This window comes from Fomitiporia mediterranea (assembly GCF_000271605.1).
Source record: "Fomitiporia mediterranea MF3/22 unplaced genomic scaffold FOMMEscaffold_7, whole genome shotgun sequence".
NCBI classification, from domain to species: Eukaryota; Fungi; Basidiomycota; class Agaricomycetes; order Hymenochaetales; family Hymenochaetaceae; genus Fomitiporia; species Fomitiporia mediterranea.
Genome location: NW_006760392.1, coordinates 568,277 through 586,356, shown reverse-complemented (window position 1 = coordinate 586,356; position 18,080 = coordinate 568,277). Strand labels below are relative to the sequence as shown.

At 45.2% G+C, this 18,080-nt stretch overlaps 7 protein-coding genes and 1 non-coding gene across 8 annotated transcripts; 3 read left to right on the top strand and 5 right to left on the bottom strand.

Annotated features, from left to right (window-relative positions):
• Positions 1 to 53: 53 nt before the first annotated feature.
• Positions 54 to 4,016, top strand: FOMMEDRAFT_168520 (uncharacterized protein; the record flags this gene model as incomplete). Its single annotated transcript, XM_007267290.1, has 14 exons — positions 54 to 264; positions 322 to 367; positions 431 to 539; positions 603 to 661; positions 720 to 796; positions 856 to 965; positions 1,028 to 1,635; positions 2,134 to 2,318; positions 2,388 to 2,433; positions 2,563 to 2,671; positions 2,731 to 2,792; positions 2,892 to 2,968; positions 3,058 to 3,167; positions 3,234 to 4,016. 14 exons carry the CDS (start codon positions 54 to 56, stop codon positions 4,014 to 4,016), a joined length of 2,592 nt encoding a protein of 863 aa, XP_007267352.1.
• Positions 4,017 to 4,101: 85 nt separating this feature from the next.
• FOMMEDRAFT_20699 (uncharacterized protein) lies at positions 4,102 to 4,795 on the bottom strand. The gene is made up of 2 exons (XM_007267289.1): positions 4,273 to 4,795; positions 4,102 to 4,214 (listed from the first exon to the last, which is right to left on the bottom strand). Exon 1 carries the CDS (start codon positions 4,701 to 4,703, stop codon positions 4,281 to 4,283), a length of 423 nt encoding a protein of 140 aa, XP_007267351.1. The 5' UTR covers positions 4,704 to 4,795; the 3' UTR covers positions 4,102 to 4,214; positions 4,273 to 4,280.
• Positions 4,796 to 4,885: 90 nt separating this feature from the next.
• FOMMEDRAFT_141151 (uncharacterized protein) lies at positions 4,886 to 6,464 on the top strand (the record flags this gene model as incomplete). Its single annotated transcript, XM_007267288.1, has 7 exons — positions 4,886 to 4,969; positions 5,080 to 5,206; positions 5,276 to 5,542; positions 5,613 to 5,868; positions 5,941 to 6,074; positions 6,146 to 6,271; positions 6,362 to 6,464. The coding sequence occupies 7 exons, from the start codon at positions 4,886 to 4,888 to the stop codon at positions 6,424 to 6,426; spliced, it is 1,059 nt and encodes a 352-aa protein (XP_007267350.1). The 3' UTR covers positions 6,427 to 6,464.
• Positions 6,465 to 7,685: 1,221 nt separating this feature from the next.
• Positions 7,686 to 8,244, bottom strand: FOMMEDRAFT_157074 (uncharacterized protein; the record flags this gene model as incomplete). The annotated part of the gene is made up of 4 exons (XM_007267287.1): positions 7,686 to 7,877; positions 7,930 to 8,001; positions 8,073 to 8,165; positions 8,227 to 8,244. 4 exons carry the CDS (start codon positions 8,242 to 8,244, stop codon positions 7,686 to 7,688), a joined length of 375 nt encoding a protein of 124 aa, XP_007267349.1.
• A 640-nt stretch (positions 8,245 to 8,884) lies between these two features.
• FOMMEDRAFT_157073 (uncharacterized protein) lies at positions 8,885 to 9,702 on the top strand (the record flags this gene model as incomplete). Its single annotated transcript, XM_007267286.1, has 2 exons — positions 8,885 to 9,095; positions 9,371 to 9,702. 2 exons carry the CDS (start codon positions 8,885 to 8,887, stop codon positions 9,700 to 9,702), a joined length of 543 nt encoding a protein of 180 aa, XP_007267348.1.
• Positions 9,703 to 11,462: 1,760 nt separating this feature from the next.
• On the bottom strand, positions 11,463 to 11,555 carry FOMMEDRAFT_t43. The gene has a single exon. It is a non-coding gene; the product is annotated as a tRNA-Gln (tRNA).
• A 491-nt stretch (positions 11,556 to 12,046) lies between these two features.
• Positions 12,047 to 13,283, bottom strand: FOMMEDRAFT_87920 (thaumatin-like protein; the record flags this gene model as incomplete). Its single annotated transcript, XM_007267285.1, has 8 exons — positions 12,047 to 12,243; positions 12,311 to 12,400; positions 12,466 to 12,558; positions 12,627 to 12,693; positions 12,769 to 12,937; positions 12,999 to 13,048; positions 13,102 to 13,108; positions 13,192 to 13,283. The coding sequence occupies 8 exons, from the start codon at positions 13,281 to 13,283 to the stop codon at positions 12,047 to 12,049; spliced, it is 765 nt and encodes a 254-aa protein (XP_007267347.1).
• A 1,314-nt stretch (positions 13,284 to 14,597) lies between these two features.
• FOMMEDRAFT_124053 (mis5 protein) lies at positions 14,598 to 17,993 on the bottom strand. Its single transcript, XM_007267284.1, has 7 exons — positions 17,665 to 17,993; positions 17,098 to 17,614; positions 16,607 to 17,032; positions 15,717 to 16,553; positions 15,503 to 15,664; positions 14,912 to 15,448; positions 14,598 to 14,848 (listed from the first exon to the last, which is right to left on the bottom strand). Exons 1-7 carry the CDS (start codon positions 17,940 to 17,942, stop codon positions 14,690 to 14,692), a joined length of 2,916 nt encoding a protein of 971 aa, XP_007267346.1. The 5' UTR covers positions 17,943 to 17,993; the 3' UTR covers positions 14,598 to 14,689.
• Positions 17,994 to 18,080: the final 87 nt, after the last annotated feature.

The window sequence follows — 18,080 nt, the reverse complement described above, 5'->3', positions numbered from 1 at the left end:
AACGCTCATATTATCCGGAGCTGGTTAGAAAAAATGCCAGAATATTGAGCGGCATGTTCAGGAAGAAAAAGGCTTCCAGTTACTCTCGACCTCCAGCAAAAAGTAATGCTTCATCTTCTACTTCGAGGATGCCGAAGCGGAAAAGGGCTAGGTCTCTTCCGAGGAAAACTAAACAAGTACCAAATCCGCAGTTCATAGGGGGCGAACCATCGGCACCTACTAGCAAGGAATGGGAAAGTATGACTCAGTACCATAGCTTTATTGGTAGGGACTCCTCTCCTCCACCCGAAAAACCGTACTACGTCTAATATTGATCCACAGTAAAGGATGCTGAAGGAAATGAACACCGATTCCCTATTCAAACCTAGTGCGTTTGATTACAGCCCAATGTCCTCTTCCTGTTTAAAATATTAAACAAGCTTGAACGTAGCTCCCTCATCCTTCCAGAGGGAGCCGACCCAGAAAATCCACCCCTATTGCGAGACTATTGGGTAGGCAGGATCAAAGAAATCCGGGGTCGTAATAATGATCCTTTCGACGTGATTCTTTTTTATTAAGGACAAGTAACGTTAAGAACTGGTTGCTTACCAGCTACATTGCAGGTTTGGGCTAGTGTTCAATGGATGATGTCCATCCAGGACGTTAACGAATACATAAAAGTGTAAGTGAGCCTAACTCAAATGAAGTGTCATAGCATAACTGAACTTCTTCTTGGCCAGCCCATCAGAGTCGTTCGGCAAGTTGGAGCGAGTCCTGTCAAATCATTTCGATTTCGTGCACACGTCGTGTTTTGCGAGTCCGTCCTTGCACTGCTCATGTAGTGATGAGTATACTAAAGATCTTCATCAACCGCAGGTCTAACTCATGTTGCTCCTTATGTTGAGTCAGATACAGAGCCTCCAGCTATCAGTGATGAGACTTTCTACTATCGCTATACATTCGATATCTACTCTTACGAGCTTAAGGTGATGCTGTTCCAGTCTGAATGTAACAGTAATGAAAACTGAAGCTTTTATCTGCTTTCTAGCCAGTCCTTACTGCCAGTTGTTTCTGCAATGAAGGTTACAACCCGAACGAGTCGCCAATAATGCATTTCTGTCCACGGAAGGGATGCTGCAAAGCTTTTCACGCCGATTGTCTTCGAGCCGCAAGTTACGTTGAGAAACCGAGGAAAGACCTCCGTTCTCTCAAGCCGTGGAGGGAGCTGCAATTTGAAGGAGCAATCTATGATTCTTCAGAAGAGGAGGGAGCAAGGGTTAAACCACCCGTCTCTAATGCTTCGAGTTCGAGGACACTCGTATCGTCTTCAAACCAACCAAACTACAAGCGAATACGAAGCCGTAGCCCAAATGCAGTTCCTCTAGAAGTAGACAAACATCAAAATTTGCCATTATCACTCCTTACAATTGCTCGATCGCCGATGGTTAGGGGTATTGGTACAGATTTACCATACGAATGGAGTTGCGTTACGGGTAATCTCGCCGTCGTCACCCGCGCACGCAAGCTTGTTCGCGAAGTTATTGAGGATGGCAGACGGCTGCCGAGGAAATGGCGTTCACTACTCGAGATTCCTGGGCAGGAGGACAAGGATGACGACGAAGATTCCATGATTGATATGGATGGGGAATCTGTGAAGTGGGCTGTGAAGGATAAGGATTTGCTTTTGTGTCCAATCTGTAAAAGTGCAATCTAGGATGCCTGGGAAGGGGAGAAAAGGATCTTATGGGGTAATCTTTCACACTGTTCTTCTTTTTGGTTCGACAAGTGCTTTGCTCGAGGATATTGAGACTTGTACACGCTAGATGGTACTATTTTTGTATTTTATATCTCAGCTGTCCTATTGTTTTGCTTTTTTACCTCACATCGAATTCGATCTCATCTCGACTTGCTTCCGCAACGTGATCGTCAAACAAACGCTTGCCTATTGAGGTAATTTCTCACGTTTGCTTTACTATTTCAGTAAATACTCTTCTTCGGTATTTGCCATTTACGCCCTCCTCTACATCTGTATCAAAACAAATCGGGTGACCCCTGACAACATGGTGCATCATTGAATCAGTCTGGCAGCTGCATATAATCCCTGTCTCCTTCTAGAGTGTACTTCTAGCCTATTGTGAACTGCACGCCACTCAGAAACATACGAAGCAACGAACAGATCGAAGGACGTAAGATGACAGGGAAGCGGAAGAGAATAGCTCGCCTTACACTTCCAGTTAAACGCCACAAGATCAAACATACGGTACAGTCTGACGGAGAGATCGATATACGACCAGACGCAAAGGAGTACGCGAGGTGGAGAACATATCGTTCGTTTGTTGGTACGTACTTCGTCATGTTCCAATGTAGTGTTGAGTAAGGCGCTGAATAGATGCAATATCGGGTACTAGTGACGGATGAAAATGGTGAACCAGTGACTTTCTCTGTCGGTGAATAGTAAGTTACTCTTGAACACACTATTTTTACTCGTTCATCTACTTTGGAACGGATTTCTTGAATCCGCGATTTGGAATAGGTCAGTCGAACCAATTCTGACTTCGCCCCCTTTACCCCTGCATTATTCAGTGGACTCGTCATCCCATATGGAGTCTCACCGAAGTATCCTCTGCCTCTGCACGAACACTGGGTAGGAAAGATACGGCAGATACGTTCTAAAGGGTATGATCCCTCAGAGGTATGGATTCGAGCTCTGAAGCTATAATGGTAATGGGTTATTCATGACGTGCTCCGTAGGTATGGGCAGACGTCCAATGGCTATGGTCTGCAGTTGATATTGCCGAAGCGAACGGTACTCTGTAAGTTCAGAGCTTCTTATACTCGAATATATATATATATATTTATACCCGAATCCACATCAACCTGACTATACCTTCCTATATTATTCTCTTGCAAAGTGATCTAACTCAGTTTGGAAGCATGGAGCGATTTCCCTCCAATTCGAGTGATTTTGTTCACTCGAGTTGTTTCCAATGTAAGTAAGCCTCATGTTATTTATCATAGGCTTCTGAGTTCATGGTATCCCCCACACCTTAACATTTACATTCCATCCTTCCCAAATAGATCTAGCAAAGGTTGTTCAATTCAATGAAGGAGATCCTGAGCCGCCTAATATCACAGATGAGACCTTTTACACTCGTTATTCGTATGATCACATCAAGAATCGAATCCTTGTGAGACTTGCTACTTCCTACCTGAAGGAACTTCAACTTAATTTAATTTAATAAATCCATTTTTAGCCAAAGATCATTGCGAGTTGTTTTTGCGGAGTCCCATACAATCCAGACGAGGCACCCGCTATACACTTCTGTCCTCGCAAAAAATGCAATGTGGCATTTCACGCCCCATGCCTTCGGAACAATGGCTGGGTATACAGGCAGGAACTAAAGTCTGATACCAGTCTTGACGTACCTCCCGAGACCCCAGGCAAACGAAAGCGGGAGCCAACTCAAACCAGTGAATCAGAGTCACCAGGATTAGAAGAGAAGACGACGACGACGAATACTATCGTTCCCCGCGCACTCCAATTCGAACGCACGCTTCCCGGCGCGACATTGGGGGATAGTCTAAACGCTGTGCCAGCCAACTGGGTCATAGATGTCAATAGTAATGTTGACTCTTCTCCTGGTTTAGCCTTCAATGCGTCTGTTTCGCAGACTCCGCCTTCTGGGAAAAAGCGTTCTCGGATAATATTCACAAGGTATAACCTCGTCCCTTCCACGTTACTCGCCCTCGCACGGTCGCCAATGGCACGAGGGAATGATACTGGTTTGCCAGAGGATAGAGGATGCGTCACTGGGAACGTCGCGTTTGTTTCACGCGCTCGGAAACTAGTTGCAAGAATTGTGCACCAGGGAAAGCCATTACCCGAAGACTGGTTTGACCAGCTGGATCTGCCTAAGTATGAATGTGATGATGAATCAGATGGGAGTGGAGGGAGGAAGAGCAAGGAAGACGAGGTATTGGAATGGGTTGTGAAGGATGAAGGGCTGCTTTGTCCCAGATGTGGAGGTGCGATATAATTTTCGAAGACTGCATAATCAGACCTCTGGTTCTGTAAAAAGACTGCGTATATGCTTTGTACTCTGCGATACCTCATGCTCCCCGATCACTTTCTTCATTACTAAATGAACGTAATATTTACTGTACAGGACTGCTTCTTTGTCTTATTGTTGCTTTGAATGCAGATGTAAGTCATAGTATCTGAGAACTATTTGAATCTGTGGAGAATATCTCTATCAGTAGCTATAAAAAAGGATTATTTACAAAACTGCAGACCTCTCTTATCAATCCTCCAACCATCCCTCCTCCTCTAGCTTCCCCAGTGTGCCCTCCCAACCTCCCTTTTCTTCATTTTCTCTCTCAATAACTTTCAATCCAACAACATACTCTCCCTCCAAATCGGCATACAAGTGCGGGAATACGTCCCCACTGCTTGTCCTCTCCCAATTGACCTTCTTCCAGGTGCTCAGCTTCTTGTAATCTACCTTCAGCAACTGGTCCGTTTTATCCGCGTCAGAGTTGAAGAATCGATTGAGCGTGGTGGGAAGCTGGTTACGGGGAGAGAGATGGACGTATCCGCTCGTGAGGTCGAGCTGGGGTTTGGGGAAGACCCAGGATGAAGGGATGGGTTGTGGTGTGCCTTGGTAGGTTGGAGTGTTTGGGAGGATTTTGTAGATGTATGAGGGAAGCGGGTTAGGTGCAGACATATTATTATGAGCTTTAGATGTTGTACGATGAAGAGTTCTAATTTGACAAGTAAATGTGAAAGAGATATGGTTGAGTGATTGAGGACGGAGATGGGAGAGAGAACGTGAGATCATCATCGTCACATCAGAACGCGTCTCGATGAATTGCATTGTACACTTTACCCGCACCATTCCAATCCATAATGACAAAACACAGCAAAAACAACACTTCGTCCTCCGTATTCTCCTATCATGAATATAAGAAGCTCGACTATGGCACTAAACGCGTACGTGTTTCTCAAACAACTCATCATCGCTCCAGAATATCAGAATTATGGGGTGTCTGAACGGAACGATGCTAATGTGAACACGATACTTTGTTGGAAACTCAAATCAGCAACGTCTCGGGAACGAGTCGATGCGTCCTTACGATGCGTGTGCTCTATGTCTACAAAAAGCCCGCGATGCCGTCGCTTGTTCAGAAGGACATCTGTTTTGCAAGGAGTGTGTTTACTCGGATCTGTGTGCGCCTCCTTCCTATCTTCTCTCCATTCTCATTCTCTGACTACCGCATTAACCGGTAACGAACACAGTAACGCAGAAGAAAGACATCAAACGCCAGAAAGCACGCCTCGATGCACTCAAGAAAGAAGCAGAGGAAGAGCGTACACGCGTCAAGGCTGAAGCGCGTGCTCGAGTCCTACAGGAATTTGAGCGAGGGCAGCTTGGTCTGGGCTTGGGTATTGCTGCGGGAGCGGCAATTTCTGTGAATGGGACTGGTAAAGAGAAGAGTAAGGAGAAGGAGGAGGGTTCGAAGGAGGCGGGCAAGGAAAACGGGAAACATGACGAGTCTTCCGAGCGTACGTCTACGTCTACTTCTCTGCCTACCTCATTAACCTTACATTGTAATTGAAATGAAACTCCGCATAGCGCGTGGCACAAAACGCAAAGCCTCCACCCTCTTCGATCCCGTCCAAATCGAGACCCTTGCCACCGAAGCAGAGGTAGCCGCCCTCGAACGCATCAAACGCGAACAAGCTGAAGCTCTCAAAGCTAAATTACCTGATTTCTGGTTGCCCTCGCTCACACCCACGTATAGCTCCGGACGGGGTTCTGTACCGAAGGACTTGAAAGAAGTGAAAGTTGTGTCATCATGTAGGGGTGGGCAGGAGGCACATGAGATTTCGTGAGTAGATTCTTGTTCAAGTGATCGAGAGGTAAAACTGATAGGATTGATCGTGGCTGACTATATTTGAAGATTGAAATCCCTCGTACCCGTAACTTTTACCTACCCCAAAGAACTTCCACCCGACGTTCGGAATCCCGCAGACCGACACGACGCAATCTGTCCGTCATGCAAGAAAGGATTTTCGAATAGTACCATCATGTTCCGTGCGTCGTCTCATTCTACTAGCATCATTCCTCAATACAACCTCTAACTTCGTCTCTGTTCCATGGAACAGTCATGACGTCCTGCTCCCATGTCGTTTGTAAGACATGCACAGACACGCTCGTACGGCCAGCCGCACAATGTGTCGTATGCGACTCTCCTACACCAAAAGATAAGATTGTTGAGATGAAACGCGAAGGTACGAATTCACTTCCCTGTCCCTCGCGTTTCTCCCTTCCTCTAGAATACCATTTGCTAATATATACATCCATGCACTTTCATTCACTAGGTACGGGCTATGCAGGCGGTGGACTGGCAGAAACATCCAAAGCAGGTGTTGCATTTCAGGGCTAGCTTCCTGTGTATACTTAACTAGACATCTAATACTATACTTTATCTCACATTACCCTCTCCCTTGCACCAATCCGACCGCCACCTCGTAGTAAACGAAAGAACAATAAAAACAATGCTGGACTACGTGTGTAGCACTCAAATCAGTTTGCCCTTACCCAGACAAAATAGACAACATAAGGAAGGAGTATTCAGTGGGTACATCACAAAGCAGAGGATTGAGTCAGCAACTCCAGCATGGTAAAAGATAATTCTGATAATTCTGATATACTGTCATCCACCAGTCCTTGAACCATCACTACTCCTTGAACCACCCCTGTCATTTTACAGCCACAACACCTTTTTTCATAGTAAAAAAAATGTGTTAAGACTGGAAATAGTATAATATTAGTGCCAAAAAATTATGAAAAAAAATTATGCATTATTGATAGAGATATACACGAAAAACTGCAAAAAGTGTTAAGAATTGCACCTTTTTGAAAATTTTATGAATTTATTATTACCCAAATATTGAGAAATGTATCATTTAAAAAATTCTGTAATATAAGTACTAGTGCTAACTATTACTGTGCAAACTTTTATGTGAAAATAACAAGTGGAACATAAGATAAAAAATCAGCAGTGTCCAAATTGTAATAACAATCATTGCCAACATCACAAATTAGGTCACGTGATCCAACATGTAATATTGGTAACAACTCTCAAGTTCAGTAAACTATTGATTAATACTATACAACATACATTATTTTAATTATAATTATAATCATAAGTATCAATACTATATATTTAATATTGAAAATATTGGTAGGGATGAGGAGAATGGCTCTAAGGAGGGGTAACAAATACCGTGGGAAAATAGTGGTTCAAGGAGTGGTAGGACCCACTTTTGGGCTATAAAATGTATGCTTAGCATCACAAAACTAGATGTGGTCTGACAATACATTGTATGTCATTCTAATAACTATAATATATAAAAGATATAGAAGTCTGTCAATGATCATTACATTAGCATCTGCTGCTAAGACATATCTTTAGAAGGTCTGTAAGACTTCTAAAATTTACAATACTTTTATAAATTGTCAGAGTATACAAGACTTGAGTGAGAATACAAGCTCTTACCAGAGTTGCTCAAACAATAAATGCTTCATACAATAATCATTCTTTTTTATCATTATTGAATTAGAAAACAAATATATTATACTTGAGTAAATAATTACAGGCGAAAGTATTTACTAGAACTACTATTAAATCCTGTACCACTCTTATTTCTTCCACTCATACCCACATTGCCTCCCATAGTTCCTCCAGAAGATCCACTGGGCTGTGGCTGAAGAAGCGCCTCCAGAACCTGAGGGCCTTGGCCCTTCATCATTGTTGTTGTTGTCATCATGAACACCATCGTCTGGTTGCTTGCTAAAGTCAGCTGGATGCTTAGATTCTTGTTCCCCATCAAACTAGTGAGAAAAAGCCATGCCAGAACATTACAACAATACAGGTCGACCGAACCGGATGCGTGATGTATGGATAGTATCCATCCTCTCTCGCTACCATTCTTCTGCTCCTGCCCTCCACACCCGGCTGCACAGCCACACATCTCGCCTGCATTGTGTTTCACTACACAGCCTTCGTAGGCTTCCTTGGTCCCTCACGACGCCTGCACGCGTCCGCTCGCACTTCCCGTTACTATCACCTCTACAGTCTGTCTGATTGGCACGCTCCCTGTCCCCGATAGACTGTAGCAACTGCAATTTAGCACAGGGGGCAATGAGAGAGTAGTGCATTGGGGGCGATCATCAGACATACAGGGGTTGACACGTCCATGGGTGGTATTGCATCACATCACATATTACACAGTTCATTTTGGGGGCCACAATAAAGTCCACTAGGGAGAGTGTGAGAAGAGCAGGCAAGTGTCAGCAAGTAGTCACACAAAGTAAACAAAATAAAATGTAAAAAGAAATAGGGATAAAATAATGAGTCAATGGCTGGTGTGAAGACTAGGAGAAAGGGGCCAGCTGCAGTGACCAGCAGGCAGGGTGCATGGCAAAGAAAGGAAACACAAAAGACATGTATGCACATGGATGTGTTGTTGGAAGTTGCATACTTTTTGCATCCAGGCCCTGAGTCCCACAGCCCATTTTTAGTTAGCTCCAATTGGCCACATGTAGTTCCTCTCACATTTCACTAAGTCAAAATAAAGTACTTTTCCTAAGAAAATAAATATTCCCCTCCCCCAATCCTAACTAAAACCCAACTTAACACCTAAGCCTAACAGCCCAAACTTATCCTAAACCTAATTGGGGTGGCAGAGCCCCCCCAAACCCCCCTCCTAACTTCTCACTCTGTTCATGACAAGGGCCACAGTATGCTAGAATTACATAAGTGGTCAGTCAGGGTCATCCCTAATTGGGCCGTGGGATTCAGGGCCCGGATGCGAAAAGTCAAGAGTCGTCGTTGGACCATGTTGTCGACGTCGGTCGAGCAGTACTCGTGCAGCTTCACATGGTGGCCGGCCCGTTCCTCTGCAGCGGCGTCGTCATCATTGGCGTCATCGGCCATCGGCATCCGGAGTTGCCCCCGGGGCGGTCAGGGCGTGTCAGACGAAGAAGGGAATCGACATGCCGCCGTTGACATCGAGCAGGAAGATAGTGTTCCAAAAATAGAGCAGGCAGGTGTGTGAGAACAGGGACGCAAGATGCGCGACAAAACGGCCTTGAACGCACCGAAGATGATCACTGCTACGTCCACAGAACACAACATTCCCAGCTCATATGTCTTCTTGAATAGCCCGTTCTTCCGCTGCACGCCATGGGCAATTTCGACGCGCCAGCCAAGAACATGCAACAGACAGACAGCGCAGCACAGCACACAGAGTGGTTACCGACAGCCGACAGCGAAGGAGATATAAAAAATAAATAGGCGTTAGCCTCCGTCGAAATAATTATAGCGAGCGCACAGCAGCACAGCAGTGCCACTCAGTCAATGCGTCACACTAGCACTGCAGCTCCCGCACAACGCGTCGCAAAAACACTGAGAACACAACTCGCCTTGAGAAAAGTCACTGAGCGGTTGCGCTCGTGCTACCAGCGCCCGCGAGAGAAAATAGAGTCAGCATGGCGAACTGAATTGCGCGAGAAAATAGCACGGGGGATAGAGAAACGGGACGATGGAAATAGGCTAGCGGATGGAGAGGGACAAGGAGATGCACGCACCGTTATTGGGGTGAGTCTCGATCTTGCAGTGACCCATGGTGCAAGTCTTTGGACGTGGACAATGTAATGCAGTTGTTCAGTAGAGCAGCAGGTTGTGTTGGACACAGCAGCAAATATTGAAGGAGTTGTTCTTGCAACAGCAGACTCTGTAGTAGAAGCTAGTTGTGAGAGAGAGGAGAGAGATGGCAGGAAGAAAGCAAGAGATGTTGAGAGAGAGAAAAGCAGAAGGCAAAGTGAAACGAGATAAGTAGTAACCAACACACACGTGATCACTTTAGTTGGTGGGAAAATGGACTTGTTGATTTTCTGACGTTTATCTTACTAGGCAGAAAAAACTTCCAAGTACTTAAGAAATCAAGAACAATATTAGTAGTTATGATAATTTCCACTTACTTGTAATGACTTCTAATGTCATTAGAATACTTGGTTAATCTTGTATTTGTTTGTAATCCTTGTCTGACTCTTGTATTTGTTTTGTACTTCTTGTCCAACTCTTATATGACATTGTATTTATATCAAATAATTACATAAGATTATATTCAAATAAGAATTCTGTCCCTATATTGTAATTTTAAAATAAGTATACTACTAATATGTATTGTTACAGTCTACCACTCTTACACTCTCAGTTCTATCAGTTCTGTACCCTTCTGTTCTAGAACTCAGGACTTCTGTCCCTCAGGTGTACAGTATATGAACTATATGCAGGTTGATTCCTACAGTGACTCCTACCACTATCCCTCTCTACCTTGTTGCTCCTTTCCTTTGTCTACCCCTTCATTCTTTGTTTATTCTAAGGTCTCTTACCCTTTATCTACCTCTTTATTCTTTGTTCACATATCTTTGACCTTTTCATTCTTCATTCTTTGTAGCTCATCCTTCCCTGAGTACACTTGTGTAGTTTAGTATATATACATGTACAAGATCAGACTGGTCCTGTAGTCTTGATCTTGTCTACTCTAGGTAGTCCTGTACTCTTAGACTTAATCTATATACTTTATACTTGTCTCACTCTCTCTCTGTCTATTCTGTAAGTTCTGACTATGTTCTAGTACTTGTATCCTGTTACTTCTGTTGTGTAGGATAGTTGTAGCCTGAGTCCCCTTACTAAGCCTTTAGGTCCCCTCTATACTATTATTAACATGTATGTATTTATATTTAATTGTATAGTTTACTAATACTTAATCTACCTTACTATATTTAGAAGGGTATACAAGATTTTTTCATGTTTTGTAATGTAATTTCTCCTTCATTTCTTATTTTTTTTACTTAAAATTTTAACAGATTATACTTGAGTAAATATAATTAATTATTGTAACTTTTTTTTGTAAAAAAAATTATTAGTTGTTGTGTAAATTAAAAAACAAAATGTGCTGGTTTAAGAACTAGTAGATGACAGTACTTACACTATGAGCCTGAGATTGGTTGGACTAAAGCAAAAAATCAACTCTTAACTTTTTGTATTTATACTTTAAATTTTACAGTCTAATCAGAGATAACTCTGACTAACTACTTACATAATTCTAACAGATAGTGGCCCTTGTCATAAACAGAGGGAGAAGTTAGGAGGGGGCCTTGAGGGGGCAGAGCCACCCTAATTAGGTTTAGAGTAAGTTTAGACTGTTAGGTTTAAGTATTAAGAATGTTAGTTAGAATTAAAGAAGGAGAACATATACTTTCTTAAGGAAAAGTACTTTATTTTTGACTTTGTGAAATGCAAGTGGAACTACATGTGGCTAGTTGGAACTAACCTAAAGTGGGCTGTAGGACTCAGGCCCTGAATGTAACAAGTACATGACTCAAAAAAACTTATTATGATAATACCTAAGGCCATACCAGGGTTCGAACCTGGGTTGCGGGAAGGAAAAGGGAATTACTTTTTATCAAAATCCCGAGTGATGACCACTACACTATATGGCCAGCATTTCACAATAAAACTGAGATATTTAGAACTTGCAGGCCCTTTATGTACATGAATATCAAGATTATGCCCACTCGTTATTCTCTTTTTTCAAGCTACTTTACCTGAAGACCGGAATGGAACAATTTTTGGACTCATGCATCACCAAATCGAACATGAAAATGTATTGGAATTTACAGCTAAGATATATATTTTTTACATATTGTGGATTCTTATATTTACTTATAAAGTCTACATGTAAATACATTGCCTTGTCAGACTCTGCACGTTTTGGTGATGTGCATGCCGATTGTACATCGGATTACATAAACTCACGAATTAAGAAGTAAATAATAAACAATCCCACAGAAAAATGAATGTTACAAGAGAATCATTGGAAAAAAACAAAACCATGATTGTAATAGAGAATCGTGTAAAAAAACCCTGTCTCTTTTCATGCTAACACCTTTCCTGCGTTCCCAAGCATTAAAACAAAACCAATATACAACTCTCAAGGACAGAACGTGAGCGTATAATCTGCTGCAAGCGTTGACGAACAAGTCCACAGCGCCGTGCCACTGCTCTCGTCGTAGGCATAAACATACGAGTTCGGGCAACGACTCTTGAAGTAGTCGTAGTACTGCACACCAGAGGCCGGGCAGGTCGCGGGTGTGTTGTGTGAGCCTGAGCAGCAGTTCGCCGAGTCCGCTGAGAAGAGGACCGGAGGTAAGCATTCCTGCCGAGACGGAACAGGGGGGAGGAGAGAAGGTCTTACCTTGATTACCGTCGAGATTCGCGAAGCAAGCGCTCTTACATCCGAGCGGGAAGCCAGTGGAGTCGAACGGACCTTTCAAAGGAGCAGGACCTACAGGGACACATGCGTCAGTCCATTGAGGGAGGATGTCGGAACATCCAGAGAAGAAATCGTACAGTCTGGACCAAGGTCGACGGGACAGTCGGCAACGGGGCATCCCTTGTTGTTGGAGATCCTCATAGGAAGGTCGTAGCCGTCCACAAGGGAAACTTTATTTTTTCACCAAAGGTTAATAAGCTCGGAATAAATCTGATCGAGTTTGGGAAACAATCCTTACCATCGTACCAATCCTGGTTCCCGTCAGCCGAAAGCGTCCACTCAGCAACAGTGGCCGGAGGGACACCCTACAAATGACACAGAAGACAAAGGACATCACCGCTTAGGTCACATCCAAAAGTGCTAAAACACAGATAACATACAGTACCAGTGTGCGGATCACACACGAGTCCACCATTACATCCTCCAGTAGCACAAGAATTCGGACCAGGATTCGAGCTAAAGTTGCAATTCCGGCGACCCCAGATACGGCCCGCTTTCCAATTATCTGGGACGTAGAAGCTAACGGAGGCATACGCCGCTTGCTCCCAGCTGAAAGACTATGGCATTGAGCGTGGATTGTAATTTGACGAATGAATGAAAGCGGACTGACCCTGATGGATGGTCTGGGACGGCGCTCCCGACGTTCAAGTCGGTGAACGTCTACTCTCATGAGTTACCACGCATAATAATAAATGCATACAAGAGAGACATACAGCCGGCCTACGGTGAAGTGAGGGGCATACAGTCAGTACGTTTAATCTAAATAACATTGAATTGGGGGATAGGGGATATGAACGACTTACCAAATAGTAAAAGGACAGTTATTATAAACCGTAAACGTTCTGGCGGCCGCGCCAGCAACAAGTGCGAACAAAGTCAGAGGTACAATAACCATGTCGAGATTTCAGGAGAGAATTGCGAGCTCGCAATGAGACAAACTCAACCCAACCTCCTCGTCTTTTATAATTAGCCCCTCACACTCCATTCATTCCATTCAATCTACGTTTCCAAGGACATGCATAATTACTCCCAGGTCCAAACCAAACAATCCATGTGCATCATATCATGTGTGCCTCGTCAAAGACCTACTCTCCTCTTGACACGTATGTCATAATACCATGAAACCTCGGCAGTCATTCTAGAACCAAGAAAACATAAATCACAAGCCCCCAAATAATTTCTTATATTCTATTGCCTAAAGTCAGCAGGCAAAATTCCATGTGCAGATCAACTCTGAAAAAGTGAGGCCCAAGAAGTTGAATTTAAACTGCAACGTGATGCGGGGTACGGAGTATTGGAACCAAGACCCTAGAAGACCCGCACCTCACCTCACCATGTATAGAGATTGGTCAAGATGAGCAAATTTGGCTAGAACTTGCTTAAGGAGATCCCGAGTAGTAAGTCGCATGCACGATCGAGTGTTCCGGGATCCGTATAGCAACGCCAGGGCGCTCGGTACTTGTGTCAGAGGGACGGATGATTAGCGTTTAAGGTACATGCAAAGGCGTTTGCATGTGCATCACTGCCAGCAAGACGAGAGATATTAAACACATAGAATTAGCGGAATTGTTGAGTATTATATTCTATGTCCCTGGAATAAGTCCGAAAAATAAGCATAGAATGACAGGAGACAAAGCAACGACGTAATCCCGAGAGTCAGAGGAGCGACAGATGCCTGAGCGGGCTCCAGCCAGCCTGAGACTTTTGGATCTTGCGCTGCTTCTCGCAGCGATCATAAGTCCTGAATGCAGCTTCATAGATCTAGGTGACGCAGGGTAAGAGCACTTCACAGATTAACGACGTCCATCAAAGAGCAACAGCGGACGAAACATGACAGAAATATGAGCGTCAACCCGTCCACGCGTAAAGTCTGGGTGTGCCACATGATCAAAAGCATGGTAGGTAGCTTGCTAAATAGCGCCGGAAGGAAGAGCACTTAGCACCGGAGCCATCGCCTCAGATGTGCTATGTGTTCATAGGTTAGAAGACCATGCGGAACCTACGCGTGAGCCTCAGGGTCGAGCGTGGAAATAAGCATACTTATTCCGAATCAGCGCGGACGGACATGTACATGTAAGACGACTCACCTCAGAAATTCATTACCACGCAAGTCCCATATCGGCTCGTGAACGTCATGAAGAGTCAGCCCCACAAAAAAAAAAAGGAAAAGAATTCCCATCGCAGGCAGACAGGGAGGTAATCAACAGGTAATGTACTATTAGTACACATGGAACAGCAGCAGAAAACACAAATCATCTGGAATCAACGGTAAAGAAGCTGAATGGAGGCTAATTCTGAACTTTATGAGAGTGAACCAGCCGTCTCAGTGTCAACGGATGGATGCAGCATATAATATACACGTGTGTTCGCGTCATCCTGCGATTGCCCTGTCTCGCCTTCTTCTGTAGGTAAAGGCAGTGATTCTTGCACATCACCCTTGACGGTTAATAGGAAGTTATCCTAAGGAGAAAGCGGCAAACTCAGAATACTTCGAAAAAGAAGGGATAAATAGACAAGACAAACCTTGACAAGTTTCCGTAACACCTTCATAAACAGCTCTTTCTCATACTCAAGTTCCTCGACGGACTGGAGATCCTCTTCGCGTGACTCAAGATACCAATCAATTAGCTCATCACGGTCTACACCTCGCCCCATGCGTTGCTCGTGCTCGTATAGATGGAACACGACCAGATTCTGAAGTTGCTGATACCTATCATGTGTGATTTTCATCTTTCGCTTTGGCTGTGGAGGCGCTTGCTCCACGGCTGGTGCTGGAGTGGTACCCGGAGCCGGAGAAGCAGCGAGCTGTCCGACACGTCCGCCTGCTCGTGTCGGTGAAGATGGACCTGCAGCCTCATTGAAGCTATCCGTCGCCTCATGTTCTGCAGGTGCCATTTCGACGTCGTCCGTTGCTTCTGCAGTTCGGCTCTCACGAAGATCTTGTGCCCTGTCGTTCTCACCCTGCAGTTCTTCCTCGTCAAAGTCGATGTCATCAAGTTCGACATGTATAATGGACTGTCGTAAGAGGTTATACGCCTCTCGCACAAAGGCAGGCGTAATCTGTGAACAAAACTCAGACGAAACAAATATATCATCGTTCACTGTAAAGCATACCTCTTGCGTACAATTCGCACGGGCAATAGCCTCACTCAACCGAATTAAGCTTTCAAGCTGGCGGACAGTGATTCGATATGAGTTTCTACCGAAACCGCTAGCATCGTCTTGCCGAAGTAGACGATACTTGTCTACAAGGACATCGGCCGCTTCAGCAGTTAACTATCAAAACTGTTAGCAAACGGGTCCTTTCTCAGTCAAGGAACGACCCTACCTTCGGCTTGAATGTCCGGGCGTACCCGATGTACCGCTGCAACGCTTCGGTACTGAACTCAGGATTAATTGCTGCATCTTGGAATCGATGGACGTTCACGATATGCTCTGCAATGTTCAGATCCATCTTTTCATCGCATTCATCTAGCACAACGAAGAACAGATCGAATCGACTCATAATTGGTGCACTCATCGCAACGTTCTGGCGGAGCGTCTTCTTACGGTCATATCGTCCACCGATAGGATTCGCAGCGGCAAGGATAGACGTCCGTGCATTAAGCGTTGCATGAATGCCCGCCTTGGCGATTGAGATGGTCTGTTGTTCCATCGCTTCGTGGATCGCAACCTGATCCGAGATGTCCATTTTGTCGAATTCGTCGATTGCACAGATACCATTGTCTGCAAGCATCAAAGCGCCAGCTTCTATTGTAAAGTCTCCAGTCTCTTCGTCTTTCACTACTGCAGCGGTCAGACCTGCAGCAGAGGAAGCCTTTCCAGACGTGTACACCGCACGAGGGAGGAAGGAACAGATGTACTTAAGGAACTGGGACTTCGATGTGGAAGGGTCGCCGACAATGCAAATATTAATGTCGCCACGCAAGTGCATCCCTTCTGGCGTCACTTTATTCACTCCTCCCATTAGTTGCAAGAGGAGGCCCTTCTTGACCACTTCATGTCCGTATACTGTCGGTGCGATGCTCGAGACGAGACGAGAGTAGATATAATCTGAGTGAACCATCGCCTCGAGCTCTTCGCGTTCAGGATCGGTGAGCGTCTGCAGGAAGGTTTCGGTATCCGTTTCGCTATCATCCGATTCTCCATGTACGTTCGCACCCGTCTTGAAATAACTTTCATTAAAACAGAAGAAAGCACGAAACTGATGTAACTTACTCGTCCATCTACATCATGCACCATGCACGCAAGGAACGCCGTCTTGTACGACAAATCCCTAACACCGAGGCTCTTCAAACCCGTAACCCCAGTCTGTCCTACCGCACCAGCGCCTGCAACGCCTGCAGCACCACCTTTCCTTGCCTCGCGCACCATCTCCGCCTTGTTACCTCCAGGCAGACCCATTTGACTCACGTCCGGGACGACCACGAAGGTACCGGTAAAGACGCATTTATCTCCAGCCTTTGCACGCTCGACGAGCTCACTGCGCAGAATGACATCGAGCGAGCGAGGCATTGAGCCAGTCGGAATCTCGGATGGGTTTTCTTGAATACGAACTTTCTGCCAGTCTGTGAAACGCGATGAGTCGATTTGAAGCTGCCATGCAGTACGATTTCCACAAGTCGGGTTCGGGCATAGATTTGGCTGTAAAAAGAAACATGCATGAGAAACCAGACTGACATAGAAAAGGTAAGAAATATAGGACCAACCTCAGTGTATTTGAATTGCTGCTCAATATCGTGCACGATACCATGGCAAGCTTCGCAAACAAAACTACCATACAAGAGTTCTGGACGAACTTCGCTAGTCCTCGTAACCGTCCCACTCACGCTCATCAGCGTTCCAATGCGCTCTGTTTTTAACTCCCTAATGCCCGAGACTAAGGGTAGATGATAAAACGCGACACTAAAGTCTTTCGTCTGTGCGCCAGTCTGATCACTTCGTGCACTAGGGTTCTCTTGGAGGTAATCCGGTGCATACTGCGCAACAAGATTATGTACGGCGCGTTTGAGGTACGGCATAAAACGATAGTACTTCGTCTGGATCGCCTGAGCGAGTACGTCGTCCTGCTTGAGGATGTGCGTGAAGTCGACATACATAGTCGTAAGCTCATGGTCTCTCATAATCTCCACCTGTGCAATGTAGAGTAGAGTGCCCCCAGCAGTCACGTCTTGCATATCATCCGCTGCGGGCGTCGGAGCTCCGAGCTCGACTTCCTCAGTAAATCTAGGGAATACTTAGAGCCGCCTTCACAGAGACTCACATAGCATACTCACGTTTTCAAGAAAGTCTCAAAACTCTCCGTGATCTGTTCCCCGAGCGCGTCCCTCACCATCGGCACGTCGTTATCGATAATGCCTCTCGTCCTTAGTCGTTGCCGACGCTGCATGCCCTCAATATCAACTTCAGCGCCTGCGTCCGGGTTGATGTCATCTAGAGCCAGAGCATCTGCACCTCCACCTGCTGCGGAACTACCGTTTGTCTGTCGCGCCTGTCGACCATTCACGCGAGATGGTGTGGGCACGCCGTTCGTGCTAGCTGTGAGAGACGGCATAGGCGCACTACTGGGCGGCAGTGATGACCGTGGAGGGGGTGATGAAGGGCCATCTACATCCATGTTTTTCGCTTTTCTTCGGCGTGTTTTTGAATGATGTTTCTCGGGATACAGTCGAGAGAAAAGGAGGAGGAGGAA